The following is a 24,575-nucleotide window of genomic DNA, read 5'->3' on the forward strand; positions in this document are numbered from 1 at the left end:
CCTCTTCTCAAAGTCTTGTAAAGGCTCAACCCATACCAGCTTTGACCTTTTATTGAGTTCCCACTGAGTTTTAAGAGACTAACACAAGTCACTCTCAATGAATCAAATGACAAGCTTCTAACGTAGCCAACAAAAATATCCCAGTAGGGAACAGAACGAGAGGTTATTTTTAAACATTTCCAAATGCCTCATAACGTACAATACAAACTTCCACAGCATCCATCTCAGTTAGCAGTTGCTAGCATAACAGCTGAACCACACACACAAGCATAAAAATATCCAAGGCATCAAAATGTAGTGCAGTGAAACAAAAGGCAAGCATTAAGCGTCTGCTTTTCACAGAACAAAATGACACACCATTATTTTTCTGGAGAGCTTCAATTTGGCCACTGATGTCAGTTCCCTACCACTACCTGGGAAATATTTGCAGAAAATGTATAGATACAAAAGTAAAAATCCTATGCTGTGGTTACAAACCTTAGTCACAAGGCAAGCCAATGAGATGAAAATGCTTTCATTTCAAGACTAGAATCAAAGCTGACCTGCCTGTGTATAAACAAGAAGAGAAATTTCCTAAGTTTGGGAAAAATGTCTCTCTTTGCATATGTACTCCAGTTCCCATTTGTGGACAACTATTGGACACACTCATATCCACCAGAAAGAAGTGTTGCTTCAAAAGGCTAGGCGCTTCCCCATCCACGTCCAACAGAGATATGCAGGCTCCTAAAAAAGGCATGACGCACATATGCTGGCTGCTGATAGCTTGCTCCAGCTGGAATGCAACCACATGCACAGCATCACACTGTCCTAGTGGAAGAGGAGCTCTTACTGGGTCCACTGAAACCACAGAGAGGAGATAAACCGGAAGGAGTGTACTGGTGGGGATGTAGTCTCTCACTTCCCAGAATACTTACCTTTAATGTTTACAACATGTTGTGCCATCTGAGTCTTCATTATCTGATGTCCCTGTTCCCTCTGCACCATAATGTCAATGATGTGCATGCAAATATGTGGGAAAGAAGGGGGCAGGGGAGAGAGTCCTGCAAATGTGTGTTTTACACCAAGTGATATCTCTCATGAAAGACATCTGCTTCAGTGGAGCTTTTGAAAGCATCTTTACGGTGGCTCCTTTCCCCTGCCTGCCTCGCCCACATAGTATGAATATCCAGCAGTGCTCCTTTTTGCTCCTTCCTCCTGCAGGGCAAACACTCTTCTCTTCCCTCCCTTCTCTGCAAGCACTTCCTTGTGGGTCTGAGGAAAGATCAAGTGCCCCTTTGCTTCCTATCTCCATGCTGTCACCACTTCAGACGCAAGATGTTTTTCAGGGAGGATTTTCCAGACAAGGAGTCTGCTTCTCTCCTGCAGAGCTGCCTGGGACTCTGTGTGCAGAAGAGGGCCAGAAAGGCGACGGGTCTACTCTCAGTAACTAATTGGTTTTGCAGCTCTTGTCACTCTCCTCCTTCCTAAATTGCTAATCTAGTTATTACACAGCTGAAAGACTAATGACTGGTCGGAACTGTGACAGAGACCCTTAGCATTCATGCCCCATTACAGAGGAGGCAGAAAACAGCGGATGGTTACATAACTTCTCTTAAAATCAGAAAGTATGGTTTACAAAAGCAAAAACAATCCCCTCTCAAAACCAGAAAACTAAAACTAATAAAACACTCTTCAAAACTAATATCCTTCCTCAGCCGGTGAAAATAGTGAACAGGAAATATCTATTCAAGCATAACAATTTTAACATATTTGTGAAAAGGAAGTATATCACCTGTCTTCAGATTTTAGAGGTACCTTATTATGGTGATGGGGGAAATGTTGTTTAGTTTGTAACAAAAGTAGTGATCTTATTTCATAGACACATGGGATGGTAAACACCTGGAAATCTGAGAATTTGTAAATAAGTCATGAAGGAAAGCTAGCAGAGCTAATTCTTGTTAGCATTTGGTATTGTTATCTTTAAGCGAAAGGTTTGCTTGTAAACAAGTTGTTCTCAGACCTTGTAGGGCTCAATTACATGGTTAGAGGACTGTAAATCCAAGTTAGTTTTTTGAACACAGACACAATGACGCATGCAGTGATGTTAAGATCTCCTGAGGCCAGAACACTCTTTGGGACACTGCCAGAAACTTGCAAGACAAAGTGCGCAGTAATGGGAGAAACTTAAGATGACCAGACTTTATTCCATAAATGAGAGAACTACCTCAATGCTAAAAAACTACCAAAAAACTGGTAGAAAATTCCATTACATATAACCTGAACTAAGGATGCTCACTTTGGCCTCCACGAAGTTTAATGGAATATTAGAAGAACTTCATTATCTCTGCAGACCACAAGAATCTAAAAATAGAACTGCTATTTTATTTAGAAAAGCTGTCAAGAAATCTGATGAACTCCTACATATTACAATTTTTTATATCATATACCCACACACAGAGCAGGTACAATAAGCTAACAGGAGTATTGCTTCTGCTGATTTCACAGGGAAAAGCTGTTTGATGCTATATGACACAAGACATTTCATGATTCTCTCTGATGTATTAAGATAAATTGTGTCTCATGTACAGCAGGTATGATTTTAAAAATACAACTGTTGACAAGCTGTGTATTAGTTCTACCCAGAGAAACAGTTAGCAATAACCCAATAATTTTTTTTCCAATAAAAATTAAAAGTAACAACACTGAGCTGTGCCCAAGGAAAAAAGTGGACTAGATTACCTGTTACAGTGTTCTTGCTGTACAAGTGTAACATGTAAACAGATACTTTACATTATTTCATATTTTACTAGCATATTTTTAATATTTATTCATACTACTATTCATAAGTGGCCAATTTCTCATGCGTTGTTGCCTAAGCTGTACCCACAAAAGCTCCATATGCCTTTGTTCTACAACAAAAGCTTACACAGATGAGAACCCACACACACAGACAACTAGACTGGTAGTAGCTGGTGTGTGCTCATTCCCATACATGCATGTAAGATGCAATAAAGACTCCACATTATAAAGTAAAGATAAGTAAAGATATCATTCACACCAATTAATTGCCATTAATGCAATATTTCTTAGACTTGAGTGACACACAAAAATAAGTTAGCTAAAGGATAAGAGCTCTCCATACACAACTCAGATGCACAGGCATACAACTTCATAACAAAAAAACCCTGAAAAGATCAATGAGGACATCTAAAAAATGTGTAAATCTGGGAAGGAAAAAATTGAGGAACATGGACTTCAAAGAGGAGAAATTCAGAGTGAGTCTGTGCCATCAACTCTCTCTTTTCTAAAATAAAGTACAAGGTAGATCAATCAACAGAATGACTGAAGCACGCTACTTTCACTTTAGTTGCTCCAAAAGCAAGAGTCAATGTCACCAGGAAAATAATTCATGTATGAAACCTGAGCACACAAGTATCATGTGACTTAAAAGAAGTTTTTATTACTTTGTCAAAACCACATTAATACCATATGATTTAGAGGCATGGTTTTGCTTTTTTTTTTTTTTTAATTGGACTATGCAAATAAGTGAAGCCCTGATAGCATTTGGTGCTTGGAAATCCAAAGACAATGATCTACTATCTGCAAAATAATTGCCAAGTGATCAGGACAGGCAATAATCTGTCCCACCAAATCAGACAGTGAAAGAAGGCAGCCACACAATTCCTATAGCAATACCAAAAGAAATATAATTTGTTCAACTGTACATGGAACAAGGACCACAGAAAGGACATAACAGGACCATTCAGAAGGACCTAATTTGGCCATCTGTGATGAAGATGAATTTTGCAATCACACTTCTGGATACACTTCAAACTTTTGTAGCTAGGTGCCGTTTGAAGAATGTCTTTTAGGTTCAAATGATCTCTCCAAGCGTACCTGACACTCAAACATGTAAAATCTAATTCCATGTGATAACCTTCTACGCACGACAGTAATTTTATGGTTGCATCTTTACACTACCATGCCTCTTTCCTCCTCCTGAGACAGAAAGGACATTGGTGCAAAACAAGAGTCAGCAACAAGGAATGTGAAAGCCTGAAAAATCTTAAGCAGTAGCAACAAAGCACCGACAGATGACCAGCAAAACCTAAGGCATGAGGGCTTGGGATTAGTTTTTTAATTTGATAAAATATGTATTGGCTCATGGCCAATCTCTTAGGTAAGTCACTTACATAACTATAATTTAAAATAGGAATAAAAGCACATTTAAGTAAGAATACCAATTCAAATCTAGGTGCTTAAATTAGTAATTGGACAGTTGTATATGGCCTCTAAGTGCAGACTTAAGAATTGTGTCTTGAAGAATGAGATACCAATAGACAAATTCAGGATATTTTTGCTTGCCATTCTAATACAAAATAAAATGCTATTACTTGTTTTCAAATCGTCTTGCATAAGTCTCAGCTGCTAAAGTAACTATTAGAGTGATATCATGGGCATACACTATCTTTCTTCCCACAAACAGTGGTCATTTATGACCATGTTCAGTCAGCACACCCTTTCTTACACGTCTTGCAAAACCACTGGACAATTCAGGCTTTTTGGAGGACAGCTTCACTTCAGCATGACAGCCAGAGTACATTTGTAAGATGAAATTTCATGCAGGGGAATGGCTGGGCTTTAGTTGTTTTTCAATATTTGATTGCATTGTGTTTTTATTTTCCATCTGAAAGGATTATCTTAAGGACAACAAGGCAAGCTGAAGCTGCTCAAAATCGCCTGCAGACTCTGCTATCACCATCTCTGGTGGCTTTGTCCCCTAGCAACTACCAAGTAATTGACACAAAATCTTCCCTCTCACCTGCCAGTTTCTGTTAGTTCAGTTTCATGCCACCCAGGCTTAGCCAACTCAAGAGTTCGTCTCTCCAGAATTTTCAGGAAGCAGAAGTATTTACTCAAGACACTGAGGCCACCTTATTTTTGGCCATGTGTTTTGCTCATAATATATAAAGCCAATTTAAAATTAAGAAGTACCTTTTGCTCAGTTAAAAGACAAAGGTGTGCACTCTCCTGAGTCTGTGCAAGGTATGCACAGCTGACAGCCCTATTATAGCCAGATCTACCAGCAGGTTGGTTGGGCTGATCTACACAGCACAGTGCAGCACAGTGTGAAAGTCTCAGCCATCAGCAGCTGGAACATCCATATGCATACGGCAGCACCTTGCAGAAATACGAGCATGGGTGCTGGAAGCTGCATTAGCCAACCCATGCAGCAAAGGGACATCTGACCTAGGCAGGGCTGCACCGTGCTCTCAACAACATCTGCAGGCTCTTTGGAAAGCACCCCAGGGTGTCCACCCCCACCTCAGGCCTCGACATTTAGAGAGATGCCAAGGCTGTTTCACACGTGTAGCACACTAAAAGCAGTTTCCCAATGCAGTTGAGTCAGTCCCAGGACTAGCTGCCTCCCCTCTCCCCACCTCCTGCTTCTGTCCTTGCCCTTGCACAGGACCTTGCCCAAACCTCTCTGATAAGCCACTTAAGGGTTGAGCCAGGCAGTAGTGGGACACTGTACAGTTAGGGGATTGTGGTTGGGTGGGTGGTTTTTCTGGGTCAAGGGGTAATTTATTTTTTTTTAACTCCTTCTCCCAGTTCACTCTGGGGTGATTAGTGCTGGTGCAAGAAGATGGGAATCCACAGAATTGGATTGAGTGCACATGGGGAAGAGAGCCAGCATCAGCGTCAGAGAGCTGTGAGATCAATTCAAGCTGCAATTTTATAATATAGCCAAGTTCGCCACATAAAAATACTGTAAAAGAGCTAAATACTATTAACTTAGCAGCTGGTGGTATTTAACTGTGCATAACATATTCTACAGGAAACCCACCAGCAAATATTTCTATTAAATTGTAGTAGAAACAACAAGCTGTCTAACTAAAAGGAAACATGACTTTCAAACTTATGTAATACATACATTTGAAACTATCACTCTCTGGTGATCATATAGCAATAATAAGTCAGCAGTTTCCAGAAATGGATTTCATTGCTTAGAGTTGTAAGTGTGGCACAGCAGCCTTACAAGCAGCAAGCTGTTATTACTCTGCAGTGATCGGAACTGCCTGGCAGGAGCACAGTGTTGGTACTTGGCTGCCAGAAAGTGAATTCTCAGATGCAGGTATTTCACAGCAGAGGTAAACGTAATTGTTAAAATTAACTACCTGTCATGTAGCTACTGCTACTTATTATAATAAGCTAAGTACACAGATAATCTAATTCACCCTGTTCTTACTACATTCAGTGTTGAAACCCCGAAGAATGAACAAAACCTGTTCATATCACTCCTATGAAATGAAATTATGAAGTACGGAAGTACTCTCATGAAAATGAACATATTTGCTCAGCTGTTTTCTGCTTCCCATTAACTGAACACAACAAAGCAACAGCAGAGGTCATATTTCCCAACTTCTGAAACAATTAGCTCACTACATCTCAAGTAAGAACTACTGTTAAGTTTTGTTCAGTTGGCTTCCTTTCTTCTTAGGAAGAATGCAGTTACCCTCATTTAAGATGGCTAAGATGTTCATACCATTCTTCGTAATGACTGGATCTCAAAAGATAGGTGTTGAATACGATTTTTAAAATATCAAGGAAGAAACAAATAAATGGAAAACCTTGTTCTACAAAATGCATTCAAACTGATCTTCAATAACATCCCTTTTTGTCCATGGGATTAAATTAGCATAGAATCTTTCCTAGCTGAGCTTCAAATAATGTCTCTTTTTGTCAATGGAATTAAATTAGCAGAGAGTTTTTCCTAACATTAGAACAGAAAGAAAGAAATATAAAAGTAAAGGGAAGGAAGAAAAACAACATACCTAGCTGTAAATTGCTGGGTTTCACTCCTGAGTAACTGCAGTTACTATTTAGTTAAATGGTGCTATGTTGAGATTATTTATTTCCTGTTAAATTCCTTTCACCTGACAATCTAAAAAAAGATTTTTGAAACAGAAAGCTCAACAGCAGTAACGTTCCTCACTATGTATCTCAGATGAGGTTTGTTCCTTGAGCTAGTGATCATTTCTCAGCATGACATGCAGAGGATTAGTGGTGTACTTCTAATGGAAATTACTAGATTTCTTCCATATCGCTGAGTCAGTAACATAGCTTTTTCCATATGTTTTAGAATAAATATTGGTAGTGTTTGGCAGGAATTGGGTAAGTGACTCACCTTTGTCTAAAGGAACCTCCTCCTCCTCACAGGGAGAAGGAAGGAGGGGCTGTAGAGGTTCCATGTTGATTATGAGTTGCTTGTTCAAGGAGGGAGAGCTGCGACTCTGGGTAATGCTGGTTCTAAAAGAAGGGGGAAAACAGCATCAGTTTATTCACAAGGAAACAACTGCAGTTCCATACATCTCATCTCAGAATTGTTTTGCATAAATTACACTAGGCCTTGAGCTATCATAACAAGTTCTGCACTTGAACGCGGCTTATGTGTTATGTTGCACCCTCAGCAGATATAGACCTTTCAATATCTGAAGTGCAAGAGAAAGTTTTGTGCTGGTTTACTTCTCTTTACGCAGCCTGACTCCTTTTCATCTTATGCAGGATTTCAGTGTGTTGTTCCTTCCACACTGCACAGCACACATCAGTATTTGGCTTCTTGGAAGGGGAAGGTAGAGAGGATACAAATAATTTTCTTGATGTTGTTCCATTGCCTCTGGGACTGGGTAAAGGATTTGTTATGGTTTGAGCACTCCAGACTAAAGACTAAAGCAGGAACAACCGTATCCCTTCAGTTAACAGATACACAGTGCGCTCATTCTCACGCACACCAGATACTGCCTCTACACCATGCTTCCAGGTGCTCAGGCTGGTTTTCTTTCTCGTCTTACTTGGCTCTAACAGGCTTTCCTGGTAGCAGGCGTTGAACTTTCTCAGGAAAGTTTGAGGAATGCTGTTGATTTACTTCAGTCATGAGGCTCATTAGCTAAAATCATATTAGTGAGAATATAAAATGGCTCTTTAGAGTAAGTTAACTAGGACTTACATGCTACAGGCCTGAAGCAAGAGTCCTGCAATAAATTTGAACTATTACATTATAAAATATTTACTTTTGACAGAAGCAAAGATGAAAAGGAAGAGGATTCTACTTGACTTCAAATGGTACATAGGTACAGTGAGGAAGTTTCAAAAAATGCATTTCAACTTTGCACAAAGACTCAACTTACAATTCCACATAGATAAACAAACTGAACAAAGCACCTGTTGCAAGTGAAAAGAAGGGACTGTGTGTTGCTGAGGATTTATGTAAACTTGGGACACAGATGTCCTACTCTAAGTCACATTACATATCATTAAATATTCTGTGGGGATAAACAAGCTTTCTTGCTCAATTGCTATGATTCCTTGCTCATTAATATATGCCCAAAGCTACTTATGTCCTCATTTGCATTCTGTGAGCAGTCTGTAATAGCTATTTAGTTTAAATTTTCACTTCCAAAGAAGTTTTTCTCTCAGATTACTGTAATTACAGTCACTGCAACCCAGCAGTACCTCCACAGGCTTGTTATGCAACCCCATGATCTTTGTGTTTGCTGTAGAGAGCTATCAAGCAACCCCCAAAATAGAAGTGCCTAGGAGCACACATAAGGCTCCTACTCCATGCTTATTTACAAAGATGTCTCCTTCAGGCATACCCTGGAATCAAAATATTAAATCATTCAGTGTGCATTTGTCAGACCTCTCCACCACATTAATGCTATATGACTACACGCTCCAACAGATTTTCAGTCCCTAGTGCTTTAAGTGTAATGTCCAAACACAAAGATACTGAACAGTAACCTCCTCACAACTGCATGTTTCTTTCTCAATGCAGCCATGTCACCACTGAATTGACTTTGAGGAAGGGAGGACAGGGAGAGAAAACTTTATATATATTTAAATATATATGTATATTTGCCTTCAATCATATAATTTCCTCTAAAAGTTTTGCATCCGAAAAACTACCATTTCCCACCCTGAAATCCTCTTTCACAGAGTAACGTGCTTCTGAAGCCTGCTTTTTTTTGAGCTGAAAATTTGCTTTTTGCCTACTTGTACTATTAGAAGGACAAGCTATCTACCTCTGTCTCCCATTTCAAAACCTGCACTATAAAAACACTTGAAATCATTAGACTTTTTCTTGGTCTTTCTAAGAAACTAAACTTGGAGCTACCATTATACTGTAAATGCAAGCATTTTAAGAAGGTTAATCATAAAAAATATACATTACTATTTATGGGTGTTAAATCCATATGAAGTTGCTCTATAAACTTATTTGCCCTCTGATCTGTTTCTTCATGTACACTACGAGTTTTAAACAATATGCTTAAAATACACTAAATAGTGAAAGCAAAGAAAAGCAAAATACAAGATAAAACATAATTTTACATTAAAACCCTTTCTTATACTCTGGAAAAAAGAAACACTATGGGAAGTAGGCAATAAGCTATTTCCTTATGTGAGTAACTATTTTCATTTAAAATGCATTTGTGTGCCCAAGTATTCTACCCTGCCTCAATGATGGACCTATATTCTGTCTTCCATGTTCTCAGTCAACACATTCTAGACTGTCACATACCCCGTTTTGAAGTGTAATCTGTAAAAGCATGTTCAAAAGCATCCCTGCATGGCCTTACTATTAATTACGTAGTAGGGCTGCACAACATATTTATAAATATTTGCTGCAAATATATTCCTACCCTTTAGTAAAGACAATCCACTTTTCTCTCAAATATAGATGGAATAGCCATATTCAATTAAAAATAAACCAAACACACACATCCTACCCCTGAAAAAAAATCACAATAAAAATAAGGATATGGCTGTAGAATGTTCACAAAGTTCAGTAACCTTTTTAAAAGTTTTTAAATAGCTTTTTTGTGCTGGCCTCTTTCTTGTTTTCTGAAGGACTTTAATTAGGTTCTTACCAATTTTCACTGTCACTACAATGAGTGATAAGGACCAGAAAGCATTAGTTTTCTTTTAAAATCTAGCTGCTTGTTTCTAACAAGCCAAATTTTTCTCTGAAAAAAAAGATTGTCTGATCTTTTTTCTCTTTACTGAATGAACTTCCTGCTTTTTAATCTGACTGCGTTATGCAAAAACTATCAAGTATACTGTTAAACATACCCATGTACCTACACTAAACAGAATCTTTCAAAACCAGGCAAGAACTAGGAATGAAATGAGAATGTACTTTTCTGTCAGGATCATGTAATAACAGTCTATGTCATAACACAGAAAATAATATAAGCTACTTATCTGACTGATTGATTAAACCCAGCTTCGAAGCAGCACAGATTAAGTTCCCTTGTGCAGGAGACAATACAGCATTGTCAGAATTTTTTAACACTGGCAACACATATTTCCCAAGACTTGCATGCCTCATTGTGGAATCTTAGAACAACATCCATTACATCTCACAGTAAAGGAAAGAGAATTTCTCTGTAGAGAACAATAATCCTCCTTAGTCCTTAAACTTTAATATTGAACGTCAAGACATACCTGTGAACTTCAGGAGGTTCCCTCTGGATTTTAGAGCTTGCCTCCACCACCTCTTTGGCTACTTTTCCACTGCATTAAAACATGAAATAAATATTCAAGCAAATACTAAGATGAGCTCATTACATGCCAAACACTATACATAAATGAACAATTAAGTTACATTCAAAAGAAAAAAAGGGAAAAAAAAATCCTATGCAGTGGGTATATAGTGTCCCAGATTAAAAATTCTGCTGACCACTTCTCTGCAAAGCTACTGAAGAAAAAGCAACCTTTTGTAGTAGAACGCTAGGAGTGAGACTGGACTATCCCACTAATGCACCCCTGGTCCAGAACTGCCCAGTTACAGGGGGCATACAGTCTCTGCACTGGCCACGCATCGTTGTTTTTACAGAAACTGCACCAAAAGTGGAACACTGTTTCATGAAACTGGTCTTCGACAGAAGTCTGCATGAAGCCTCCAGGATGTTAAAGAGACAACAGAAAATCTTTCTAATCCTGACCTGAATTACGTGTGAACAGGTCATCAAGAAGGAAGATCCCTCAATTTGCCATAAGTAATTACTGATGTTTTCTCTTACTTTCTGAAATGGTTTACCATGAAAAAGAAACAGCAAACACCCACCTATATCGAAATCTACTGCCTTTAAAAAATATCTTGCTGCTGGACATGGTCTTGATCTGACTGGATTTTGCATACCTTGAAGAAAAAGAACCAAGTCTGTCACATTTTCAGCACAGAAGGAGCACGATAAGCAAAAACGAACAAGGCAAACTACAAGCTTTGTTATTTTTATACCACAAAGTAATACTCAGTAATTGGCCTTTCCAACTTTTTTTAAGGCCATTATACAAATTACAATATAAAGCACACATAAAACAATTCAGACAGCACAGAAAAACTGAACATAAAACAAGTGATTACCTGAATAGGAAAGCAAGAAAATTAAATGCAGACACTTGCTGCATCTCTAGGGACTCTAATTCACAGGATGAAGGAAAGACTGTGGTACACCAAAAGCCCCTAGGACAAGTTTGCCCTAACACCACCTTGTTTGTGGGACGATATGGCTATTTCACTTCCCCACTAGTAAAACAAAGAAATAATAAAGAAGTGGTAACACTTGCCTCCAAGAATAGTTGCTTTTCCAATGTCTCTATACAGTCAACTCCTTAGTAGCCTATGTCATATCCTACTGCTTCTCTCTAATCACAAAGTACACAGCAACATTTTATCACAGTCTTTTATCACAAAGATCATGGAAGAGTATCCCAGACGCTCCATCTCCTTAATATTCTCTGCCTTCAAAATGGCAAACTGATTTCATATAGAGTCTCTCATTCCCAGACCCTAGTAAACAATTTTCTATGATTTGTATCTACTTGATAATAATCACAACAGTGAACCCTGAGCCTGGATCAAGACAGGACTAAAGTTGTTTTTTCAAGACATGCCAAGCAATCATGACCTTATCTTAAATTCCAAGTCTCAAGCTCTTCTAAGCAGAGGAGAGGAAGAAATCTAACTAAAGCAAAGTGTCATTATCATGAATTATTTATACAGCCTGGCTACCTCTGTTCTAATCTTATTGGAATACCTTGTTGCTATCATACAGAACATAAACAGGATTTATCTAATGCTGTTAAGTAACCAACAGTCCACACTCAGTACAACTCAGTTTCTCTGAAATGTATGAAAACTTTTGCTGTTTCAAAACTACTATCCTAAGCCTTTATTTACAGATTGCTTTGGCTTCATTTTCATGTTTGGAGGATTGTTGTTATTTTTCTGCACTCTGCTTATTAACCATTACTATTTTCCAATCTATTGGCCAGGTTCCTCTCCACTGAATGTCACTACCAATCTTCATTTTACTAAAGTAGTCCTCTTTTAAGACCCACCAGAATTGAAACAGGCAAGCATAATTTTAAGCAATCCTGCTAAAGAAATAACCCCACAGTAGTGCCTGAAGACATCTGGAAAGTAGAAAAAAAGGTGAGAGAAGCAGCCCCACAGACACCAAGGTCAGTGAAGAAGGAGAGGGAGGAGGTGCTCCAGGCACCAGAGCAGAGATTCCCCTGCAGCTCATGGAAAAGACCATGGGGAAGCAGGCTGTCCTCCTGCAGCCCATGGAGGTCCACAACAGAGGAGATATCCACATTGCAGCCCATGGAGGACCCTGCACTACAGCACATGGACATGTTCTGAGGGAAGATGCAGCCCATGGAGAGCCCACACAGAAGCTGGCTCCTGGCAGAAGTTGTGGCCCATAGAGCAGAACCCATGCTGCAGCAGGTTTATCCTGAAGGAATAGAGCCCATGGGAAGGACCCGTGCTGGAGCAGTTTCTGAAGGGCACTGGAGCAGTGGAAAAGTGTGAGGAGGAAGGAGCAGCAGACAGAAACTGCTATGAACTGACTGCAGACCCCATTCCCCATCTCCCTGCACTGCTTGGGGCAAGGAGGACATAGAGGAGTCAGAAATGAAGGAGTGAAGTTGAGCCTGGGAAGAAAGAGGGAAGGGGTGTTTTTAGTTTTGCCTTTATTGACACTTTAAAATAAAGCAAGACGATGAGAAACAAATTAAATTAACCTTCTCCAAGTCAAGCCTGGTTTGCCCGTGACAGGAATTGGTAAGCAATCTTTCTGTCTTTAACCCCACCCATAACCTCTTTCATCTTATTTTCTCCCCTTGACCTGTGGAGGAGGGAGTGAGAAAGCAGCTAGGCAGGCATCTGGCACCTAGTCAAAGCCAAACCCACCACAACCATGTATTTGTGACCAAAACCCGAACAGTTAATATAACAACCATTTATCAATAAGAGCAGAGAGATGATATTCCTATAAGTCTCCCTCAGACATCTTTACTTCGAGCACTAATTTTTCTCCTTTGGTGGGAATTGTTTCCTATTCCCTCTAATTATTTCTAGAAATATTAAAAAAACCTGCTCAAACAGCATGCACTATGTGTACTTCCAATGGAAAGCACTCCTGATAATCTTTTTATTAATTCAGTCTCCAACACAGTAGATGTTAACATGGATAATTAACAGCTGTATTGTTCCAGCTCATATTTCCTGTTTCTTCACTGAGTATATCAATTGAATAGATTATATTGATATGTTATTGTACCAGTGTTGAAATGAAACAAGGAATCTTCTCCAAAATAAAGCAGGTCATTAACATCCATGTTAGAAGACACATTCTTCCCACTTAGTTATTATTCACCCTTACAGCAGCCCCCTGGTGCTGTTAAGCTCCAACACAGAAACAATAATTTTTATAAAATATGCAAGATGCTGTAAGGAGAGACTAAGCAGCAAGAATAAAAGCAATATGTCTAAAGGGAAGCCTCAATAAACAGATCTAACAAAGTCAACAGAGGGCAAAAAGAACACAATAAGAGCTTTTTAATGAGGAATTATTTTCAAGTTCTCTTTTAGGGAATAGGGAGGAAGACACTCCTTTTTTCTTGACAATTTAAAGGTTTTAAAAAAAAAATCAAATGAGATGGCTGGCAACTTACAAAATGTATCTAAGAACATTTTCTTTTCTTTTTTAAATCATTTCAGAGAATTTTTTTTTAATCAACTCTTAGTAAACCTTGGATTTCAAGTGGGAGAACATTACCTACCAGCAGAAGAGCCCAGAGAATCAAATATAACAGATTGTTTCCTTCATTCTCAAGGTATTCAACAGCAGGGCTAAGATTAACAACTATGTTCCCAGACACAAGTGCAGTACCATGTCCATCCAACATCACACTACAGAGCAGCAAAACCAGTGTGCTGGAAGAAGTGTAATTATTCACTGCCAAACCCCTCCTGCCTCATTCAGATTTTAAACAATTTACAATACTGGCTTGAAATGAAATAATATTCCTCATTAGCTTGCGTATTTTCTGTTTGCATTTTGAATTCTGTTAATTAAATGGAACATTTCATGTTAAACAACCTTCTACTCACATGCACACTTTTTTACTTTTAGTATAGATGATCACTTCAGGTTTACATACTTGTAAAAAGCCTGGTTCTCCACCCCACACTTCCAAAGATGCTTGCAGGCTGCTGGTGTAGAGGTATGGAATGACAGCACAGCCTTTTTCTAAGTGAAAGGAAAAGAAGGCAAATAAAAGTAATGAAAATGTAGAATTCTCAAAGACTGAAGTAGCTGTACCTGATGGTATCATCATGAACCGGATACACTGAAGACCAAGTTTTCCTGAGTAGCCTCGCTCTGTGGTTCACCCACAGAAGTACAACCGATACATAGCTGATATTCAAGCTGCCCAGGCAATTGTTTCAGAAATACAAGGGGATGCTTGGAGGTGACAGGGAAGAGCATATGTACAAGTGGCTTGTAGAATAAACCTGTACCAACTGTATTCACACCAAAATCAAAAGGTGGAAGTCTCTATATTCAATATTTCACCTTGCACAGTTGCTGCACTACTTACCATCCGCTTCTCCCTGTTCCCTATGTCCTACCATCAAATCCTCCTTGCAACCACACAAACAGCCCAAGACACCTCTGGCGTTATTTCCTTCCTTCATTTTCTATTTCTCACCTAGACTGCATCCAAAGCTGTAACCTTGGGCTTTGTCACTCTGCCCTAGGGGCAGAACTGATTATAGCATCCTGTAGGCAAAAATCTCTATGATTTCAATGGCAAGAGCCTAAGGACAGGACTCCTGACTGCCTAGGAGAGACTTCAGCCTATTCAGCTGACCAATATTTGAGGATATGATTGTAATTAGCTGAAAATACCTCACATTGATCCAGGTATCAATGTTCACCTGAATTTTCAATCATATATAGATGTCACTCATGCTCTAGAGTGGGTAGGTACAGCTTTAGCGCTTTAAAATCTGTTAAAACTTGACTACACAGATGACCAAAACCATGAGCAATCAACACAGCACTGCATGAATGTTAAGTGAGAAATGTCTCAACCCTTTGCAAATTAGACATTCTTTTGACAACAGCAATATTCTTGTTCACTCATATTCTATATTGTAGTTACAATATGAAGTACAATTATTGATTGTTTAGAAGTTTGTTTAGTTAAAAAATGATGTTACAATTTAGTTGATTCTAAATCATATACAGAAGTTCTGTGAAAATATTAAACCTGACCTCTTTCTGAGCTCCAAACACATAAAAAGTCTTCCCTTCAAATTTCAGTTTATAGACATCACACCTAGAAAGAGAAAAGTCATTTAAGTATAGGAAAAATGGATAGATCTACAGGTATGTAGAACCCATTTCTACAGGTATGTAGAAACTTGTATGCAAGTTTCCTTGATTACCAAGGTCAAGCAGGCTGTCAAATGACAAAGAGCCTCAACAGAAGTCTTACAACCTTTAGCATAAAAGCATTTAATATTCTAATGTTCTTTAGAGTAGAGACCATAAGCCCAGAGTATTTCTTTACATCCCTATGCACCTTCAAAGAATTAACTTTGGCTGCTGGAAAATGAAGAGGAAATTAAAAGTAGGCAGAAGCTGATGTTTACATTCTATTTATCACACAGTCTGTAATTCCTCTTCTATCTTAAAACCTTGGAACATCTAATGTAATTAAATTGAGGGAAAGAAAATACTCTTATCTCTATCCTTACTTACTTGTGGTTTCATATGACACATTTTAGTAACTAGCTACTTACAGACAGAACACAACAGGAAGAAAAAGAAAATGTTTGACAGCACATATTACTGAGGCCTTGTGAGTTGCAAACCTATGTCAAAATTTAATTTAACCAAGGCTGAAAGCACAGTCTACAGATGGAATAGCAGTGCACTGTATAAAGGCAATGTGATGCCTCTGCTTAAATTGTAATGGAAATTTTGTCATTACCACAGCTAAAATGGAGACACTGTAGTTTTTCTAAACTTCTCTAAAGATTTTGGATATCGGATGGTTGAAATAGGAATGATTCTGGAGGCAAGGACAATGCTAGCCCTGCAACTTTAGAAAAAGAGTTTTGCTTTAACATTAAACAACTAAAAATCATTCCAGTTGAGAAAGCTTTTTCATTGAAAAGAAAATCTCAAATATTAATTTAGATTTTTATTGTGCAGTGCAAATCTCAGCTAATATCAGTTAAAACTACTAGCACTCACTTCTAGGTCTCAGAAATGAAAGGAGCAGTGCATGGCATTCAGATAAATTCAGATAAACCAGATCAAACTTCCAATGGCCAGTGTAACACTGAGACAGCTTAATGGCTTTTCCTCCATCACTATTGCATTTTGTACCTGGTTTACATGCCAATGAACTAAATGAATACACAGATATCTCCGAAGGGACACATTATCCTTAACTAACATGAAAAACTAAGCGCTGAGAAACTAATTTCCCACCGTATGGTGGATACATCCTTGGCAAGTGTTATTCTCTCCTCCCTGCACTGTAGACTGACGTTGCAGTCACATTGTCCTTATGTCACAAGCACAAACCACTGAAGCACTGTGACAAGGGCTAACCAAAATTAACCCTAGGGAAACTACAGTACAAATCCAGGATCACAAATGGATGGCATTTGACAGACATGTCCGCAGAGCTCCACGGGGAACTGAATCGTATAGACAGGACTACACTGACTTTGCACCTCTGAGGATTTCAGGTTAGTCAACTATCAAGGGGAGTTCTATGGACATGCAGCAAAGAGTCCAGCTCTACACAAAAAACTACCTCCTCATTTCTTCACCTCCCGCCCATCTTGTTCCCACAAGACAGGCTGGGAGCGCTGAGGTGGAGCAGCCACATCTAAGTAACTGCTGTGGGCATCTCTTAAGCAGCAGGGCTAAAATGAGATTTATTGACATCTGAGCATGACTGTGCTCATTCTGCAGCACACCGCTGAGGGCATGCCCAGCTACTGTTACAGTACCAGCAGCATCTCAGTTTTACCGCTCCCTCAAACGTGGCTGTGGCTGCCCAATTAAGTCAAATGTTTTGCAGAAGCAGAAAAGGAAAGCCAGACAAAGCAAGGACAATTGCATAAGTGTCCACTTCTTTAAAAAAAGAGGCTAAAAAATAAAAATTCAAAGGCATTCTCACCTCCTCCTCCGCTTACCAAATAAGTTCTTTTATAGTTTTCAAACTGAGGCTATTAAATGAGGAAATAGCAACATTTCCAAGAGTCAAATAAAGATGCAGGTGGACTCTTGTAAACTCTTCCAGATGTCTCTGCCAACAAGCCTCACTGGTGATTTACAGCATAGTTGAAAAATCAACTTACTCAATTTTAGCATTTTTGCATTATGTTGACTAATGCACCCAGCGGAATAATTTTCACTGGAGGAAGAATGAGACCAAATCATTATTATTATACTCCTCATCTAAGATCCTTTGAAACAGAAATATAATGGGGCAAGAGAAGGAATATTCACTTGGTTCACCTTAAAGACAACAAATGCAGGTGAAGGTAGTAGGAAGAAGGGAAGACACAGGAGAAAAGACTCTTGTATATTAATCTACTCTTACTTCACATGCTTACCATTTTAACAAATGAATTCTTTTATTCCCCTGGAAAACTACAAATCCTGCAGCTGTGAATCCTAAAAATGTAGTCGTCCCTGTTGAGTCCTTGAAAGAGAAAAAAGAAACATAATTTTCCCCTCATCCAGTGAGGTATTTCTTACTGATAGCATAAATTGTTACCCCACTATAGATTACCGCCATTTTGTTTTCCTTTTCAAAATAAATTTTGCCTTCAAATTGTACACTTCTAAAGAACAAAGACTGCTCTTGGCAATACAGGCTTCATTTATTTCTAGGCATTTAAATGAGTAAGAGCATCTTATGCTTTGTTTCCATCCACCTGTAGCTGATGACAGCAGCGAATCCTTAGGTATACTTACTAATTTTGTTAAAAACATACTTCTGTGCATGTGCTATTCTTAACGTGCTGACTAACTACAAACCAGGGATTCATATCTGCTTCAACACTGATATTTTTTTAGATTTCATAATACGTTGCTCCCCTGTGAGATGTTGTGTTGGAAGTACTGCTGACATACAGCATTTACTACAATAAGCAAGTACTCTTGAGTACAAACCAGAACATATGGTGATACTTGCCTTTCAAATAGGAAAGACCATTTTTTAAATTTTTAATTCCACAATAAAAGTTCTGGCTTATAGTTTTTGAGCAATGATTCAAGTGAATTTTGTATTAACTGGATTTCCTGTCCATCCCAAGTTCCAGACCCTCACCTTGCTAAAGTTAGTCAACTTTATTGTGTCTTATGTTCCACAGATAAAATAAGAGGGAACAGAAACAGCAATGCCTCTGGAGTAGCAGCCACAGCATTGGAAGGAGCATGTCCTAAGGAGCCAGGGAAGCACCTTACTTTGCAGTTCACTGCCAGAAGACTGAAAAATTTTCCTTAGGCATGGGCCATGAACACCTGCATGCCCCCACACTACAAGCCCTGCCACACAGGTAAAGAGGAAACTCTGAGCCAGATTTGACTTTGTCCTAAGTGCCAACATAAGTCTGTCTCTCAGATGCCCTGTGAAAATCTGCAGTATAGTTTTGAACTAAAGTTTACTAAGTCACTGACCTCACTGGGCTCTGAACCAGTCCCTGTATTTCATGCAGGAGCACCATTCCTAGCAAAGTACATATGAAATCTGATGCAGCTTCATGTCAGATCTGACTGTTTAAGGGCGTTCACCACCAGAACAGCTAACTGGACAGCACTGCTGTTCCACCAAATGAGATGGTATACAAGCCAAAGTAAAAGCAGTAGTTAAAACATGAAGAAAGTAACACTAAAAACAAACACTGCAGATTATGCAGATAAAAACAAGTAATTAAAAATGCAGGTATAAGGGATAATCAGAACTGGTAACTAAAATCACCTTCTCATAAAGAACCACAAAATAGCAAAGTGGAGGAATATGCAAATATGCAAATGCATACCCAGTTCTCCCCTCTGTACATTTGGTTTGCTGTTCTTCCTAAGATTTGCGTATTTTGATGGTGTTTGAAAAACTAATCTGCCAAGGACTAACAGTTGTTGCATCTTCTGGACAGAGTAACACTGAATCCTGAAAATCTTGGCAAACACAAAGTGTTTCACACCTGGAATATTTAGAGAAACCTTTGCATTAAATGCAAAGAAATTATGATGTATAAGCAAAGCTTTTGTCGTGACCCTCTACCACATTCTTCTACAATGTTCTGCTTCCTCTGGAGAGACCTTTCCTTTGACTAATGTAGAAATGCCAATCAGTCAATGTTCTTCCAAGGCTTAAACATAATACATAGTTCCAGGGCAAGTTCTTTTATAAATTACTCCCTATTTGTGCCTGGATAAAAAACAGGGCTAAATCAACTCAATTAATGGCTTTTTACTAAATGTTAGTAAAAAGAACATTTTATTAGCTGTTAGTAAAGAAAAACTGTTACCTTGCAAGGATGAGGATCAACACCATAAGTTTCCAAAGAATATGCTTTCAGGAGCAAGTTAAATTCAGAAACAGCTGGGCTCTGACCTCTGAAATTACAAAAGAAACAGCAGTTTGACACCAAAAAGAAAATAGGAGAAAAAGACTTTTTGACTGGAGCATTTAAATGCCTAAAAAAGAAGGAAAGAAAAGTTTGTACTGAAATACAAACTACTTCAACCATGTTCTGTTTATAATGTAAAGATAGAAAACTTTTCACATGTTTTCTCCTGCTGAATTGCACAGTGCCTGATGTTTTCAGGTAAATTCTGATGTTTTTTTCTCAGTCCTGAGATAATAACATGTTATGCAGTTAAACAGCTATCCATTATCCTGCAAGTATTTGTTGTCTTTTGTTATACATGCACATCAGCCTGAACATGAAATAAACCTCAGCATCTTTTTCCACAAACTCTTGCTCCCCAACTCATTTAAAAGGATTGTGCAGATTAACAAACATTCTTTCCAGTGCAGGGTATAAACTTGGCAATCATATTACACTGTCTACTCAGATGCTTGCCTAATTATAGCAGTGCCTGCTACCATCATGATAGTTCATAATCTGCCAGCTTTTCCATTATATGCCCCTATTTTTAGGGTGTCTATAATCAACCATGAATATACACTAAAGCCTGAAACATGGCATGCAAGACTTGAGTTCTAGAGTAAGTTTCATTATTTGATTTTTGCTCTGCTCACTCCTGACATTACAATAAGCTCTAACACAGATTTACAGTGCCTCTTTGTCAGTGAACTGTTCCTAGTATTATTTTATTTATGTATTTACATGACTAGAGTACAGGAGTCTGATAGTTAATATGGGTTTGTGACAATGAGCGGTGCTTAGGACCTTTAGAAAGCCAGCCCTCATAAATGCTTCTTATGCAAATATCAAAAAAATGAGCCTTAGACAAATCTTCAAGAAACACAGCAATACTTTATCTTACCCCTGCATTTTGGGGTCCAGTCTCACACTGTGACCAATGGCACTCGGGAATCGGCGTTTAAAAACTGCTCTGTACACTGGTGTGGAATAATTTCCCTGTAAGTCTGTTTTCCCCCAGTAGCTAGAAACCAGCAAGCATTGAAATAAAAGATTCAGTATCCAGCCCAAAGTTCTGTTTAACAATTCAGACAATGCTAGCATGCTTGTGGATGTCAAATCCTATTTTGAACCTAGCAAGCTGATGCCCTGTGGTAATGTAAGTGTCAATAACCTTCTCTGTTACAAAGTTTTAATCTGTGCCTGCTTATTGTCTCCCAGTCAATCCCATGATACTTCTTCAGCTTCTTCCATATGTCTTTTGGTCCTCTTTGATACTATACTCCTTGCACTTCATCTCAGACCACATTTTTGTTGAAGTTTAGCCTTTAAAGAAAAAAAACCACGTGAGATTAGAGAAGTGCCCTTCTTTCTCCTTCCTTTTTTGGTCTCTTTCTCACCATCTTCCAATGGAGAAGAACATGTACGAAGTGGAACACCAAAAATTACAAATTTGCATTTACACAGCTAAATATTTAAGGGGAAGACAGCATGAAAGCAGCAAACAAAACAAAACTGCTTATTTTGCCCAATCAACTTTCTGATGGCTCTGCTAAACCATTTTTCTCCCTTTTCAATATTAATAAATCACAACTTTAAGTGTAATCACAACTGTAAGACCGAAAAATGAGCCTTAAAAAGGCAACAAGTTTGTTTTGTGCACTAACCAACTGCACAGGACAGAAGTAATTAACTAACTTGACCTAAATTACTTAGAACACTTATGTTGCATAGTGAAAACAGCAAAACACATAGATGGTTTGAGTGCTTATTGGAGATTGGGCCTTACAGAAAAATAAGATTATGTAATGCATCTTTTTCCCACCTCCCTTTGCTAGTACAAAAGAAAGTAGTCAGTCGTATAGTTTGAAAGGACCAAAAAGTGACAAATACTTTGGAGTGATGTGATTTGGGGGTTTTGGCATTTCCAAAAGGGAAAAAAATATTAAATTGCAATTATTATTGAAAAGACACATTAAAAAAGAATTAGCATGCTCTCCTCACCTATAGCCTCTGAAAATATGCTGTCTTTGTGCACATCACGTAGAACAAGCTGTGGCACTTGGGGAAAAAAGCAGAAGACATGGACAGGTTTGATCTTACCGGATTACAGGCTAATCAAATGGCTACTGTGCAAAGCCTTACAAGAACATCACAAAGCAGAAGAGTCAAGGGCAATAACAAATGAAAAAATCCTCATCCGTCCCTTATCAAGGGATTAATATTCAAGCTTTGATAATACACTTTTCAACTGTAACTTTGCAATTAAATTTTCATTACTAAATAAAAATGTAACTATAGCAAATAGTATCAGTAAAGTGAACATTTTTTATCAGTCACTGATTTAATATTAGATATGCCTTTGACTGTCTTTGTTTAAAAGCCTTTAAGCTTTCTACATGCAACAAACAGCCTTACGCAAAAACATATAGAGTTTCCTCACTTATGCAAGTGTTTCAACTAACGCCTCTTAGGGTGGAAAAACAAGGAATATTTAGACAACGCATATTTGCTGTTTTGTAACTCAGTTCTCTCAGTAATGTCAGGTCTCTCTCTCAGTGCATTCACTCCTTTTGACCTTATATGACTTCCCAAATTTTTCAGAATGTATTCAGCATTAAATGGAAGACGTATTCTCTTTCTATATGCTGCAGCCACTATAGCACCCAGCTGCAGTGTGCCAAAGTTTTTGAACAGGACCAGTAAAAGAAAACATTACACAGAAAAGTTTCTGTACACCACACAAATGATAAAATGTGGATAACTTGTGAAATTAGAACTCCACAGTTATTAGCTATGAATTAATAATTCAAACTAGGATTCAATCAATCTAAAAGTTCCTAATAAAATTTTAATGAAACAAAGACTTTAATAGAAGATTGAGAAGTCTACATTACTCTCTGATTTTTCCTTTAGGCTCATGAAAAGTACACACTAGAGGATGTACAAGCTCTATTTATTCCCCACAGGGCCCTCAACTCTGAAGCACTTCAAAGGCCAGGAAGCTCAGCAGGGAATACCTCCAGGGTGTGCCACAGCAATGATCTACTTGTTTTGCGGGCTGCCCACACCAATTCACTCTAGAATTTTCTCCCCTTCATACCTTTCCTTTGAGGTATGTATCTGTTGTTACATACTGAAGTAGGGAAACTTAGTGAAAGTCAAAGATGAGGTAGCACAGGATTGAGTATTAATTCCTTTCAGCAAACAGAGAAGACTATATAGCAATAACAGCAAAGAAAAAACATTTTCAGTACTATTCTTGGTTTCTTGCTTCCTGAATAACCTTAGTGAAGTCACTTCATCTGTCCTCTCTGATTCCCTTACTGACTTACGAAGTGCTGTGAGATACTACTATTAACATACTAATAATAATAATAATAATAAAACACATAATTATTGTCCATCCTTTTGCCTCATCTCTATGTCAAAAAAAGTTACTGTACTTGAGCATGCCCCATGTACAATTAATTTCTGGCTATTTATGGTCTGTAGGGTATTTCAATGCAATTAATTCAAAGAATAATAAGTATGTACATAATGATCTGGCCTCTAGAAGCATTATGTATTCACCTCCATGCAAACCAGGGAAAAGTATCAGCTATAAAGCTTTAAATAACATAGGCTCAGTCTCCGTCAAACACCCTTTGCCCTGCCCTGCAACTGTGGACATATCTCACTGCAGTGTCAGAAGAGACCACAGTAACTATTTCAAGAAGGATCTCCACCTATGAAGTATTCTTGTTATATTCCTGATCTTGTACAGGACATCCCTCAGCAGAACAAGGTTACTTGGGTTTCCTTTTAACCTAAAAAAAAGCCAGAATTCTGCATAAAGAATCAACACATTTAGCTACACCATCTACTGATCACAGAACTGCTTACACATGGCTGAGGTTTTGTTGTTGTTTCTTTAAATCGTTTTACAGGTGGTTGAGACTCCAATTGCTATACAATTATAGTATTAAAGGTCTTCAGTAGTTTTTACTTTTCCTTTAAGCTCAGGAGATTCTGGCAGACAGTGGGGATGTTTTTAAATAGTCTGTCTGCTAGTACTTTTAGTCACAATGAAGGTACTACAGAGGACTATGTGGTATTGAAACACAAATCTGCTATAATTATCAGTGTTTTAGTTGTACTGGGGACAACAGCACAACAGTGGTAATAATTCTAAAGAAAAGCACTAAATTAAGACACTGGTAAATGAAATTGCGTTGTAGGCTGTGGCCCAGTTTGTCAGAATAGTGAGGCCAGGCTTTGCACATTGCCCAGGCAGCAGAGCTGCTCCCCTGAGAACTGCCTGAGCCACCAGCATTCAGGAGAGCAAAAGCCTTTAGATGGGTCTGCCTATGAAAAGAGACCTTAACATCTGGCAAGTAGCTGAATTGCTGAAATGTTGCTGGAACATGTAAAACTTAGAAAACTGCAGAATACTCAAATATCAATTTTAACCTGTACTGCAAAATTGTTTTTTCTCTCAGACAGATAGAATCCTAGGATCAGAAAAACCTGAATAATCACTTTAAAACAATAATCAAACTCTTTTACAAGTCTATTAAATGCTTATGTGTTTAATTTTACACCATGCACA

The 24,575-nt window shown here is 38.3% G+C and overlaps 1 protein-coding gene across 2 annotated transcripts in view; it reads right to left on the reverse strand.

The window, feature by feature from the left end:
• FRMD3 (FERM domain containing 3) overlaps positions 1–24,575 on the reverse strand; it is a 261,212-nt gene that overhangs the window by 12,047 nt on the left and 224,590 nt on the right. For both annotated transcript variants that reach the window (XM_069777625.1, XM_069777627.1), the window contains 7 exons: positions 19,904–19,991; positions 17,984–18,072; positions 15,618–15,681; positions 14,497–14,585; positions 11,108–11,182; positions 10,486–10,554; positions 7,169–7,290 (listed from right to left, as the gene is read on the reverse strand). In XM_069777625.1, the coding sequence (XP_069633726.1) occupies positions 7,169–7,290; positions 10,486–10,554; positions 11,108–11,182; positions 14,497–14,585; positions 15,618–15,681; positions 17,984–18,072; positions 19,904–19,991 (596 nt within the window). The remainder of the gene's footprint in view (positions 1–7,168; positions 7,291–10,485; positions 10,555–11,107; positions 11,183–14,496; positions 14,586–15,617; positions 15,682–17,983; positions 18,073–19,903; positions 19,992–24,575) is intronic.

The sequence above is a fragment of the Haliaeetus albicilla genome, chromosome Z (genome assembly GCF_947461875.1).
Source record: "Haliaeetus albicilla chromosome Z, bHalAlb1.1, whole genome shotgun sequence".
Taxonomy (NCBI): domain Eukaryota; kingdom Metazoa; phylum Chordata; class Aves; order Accipitriformes; family Accipitridae; genus Haliaeetus; species Haliaeetus albicilla.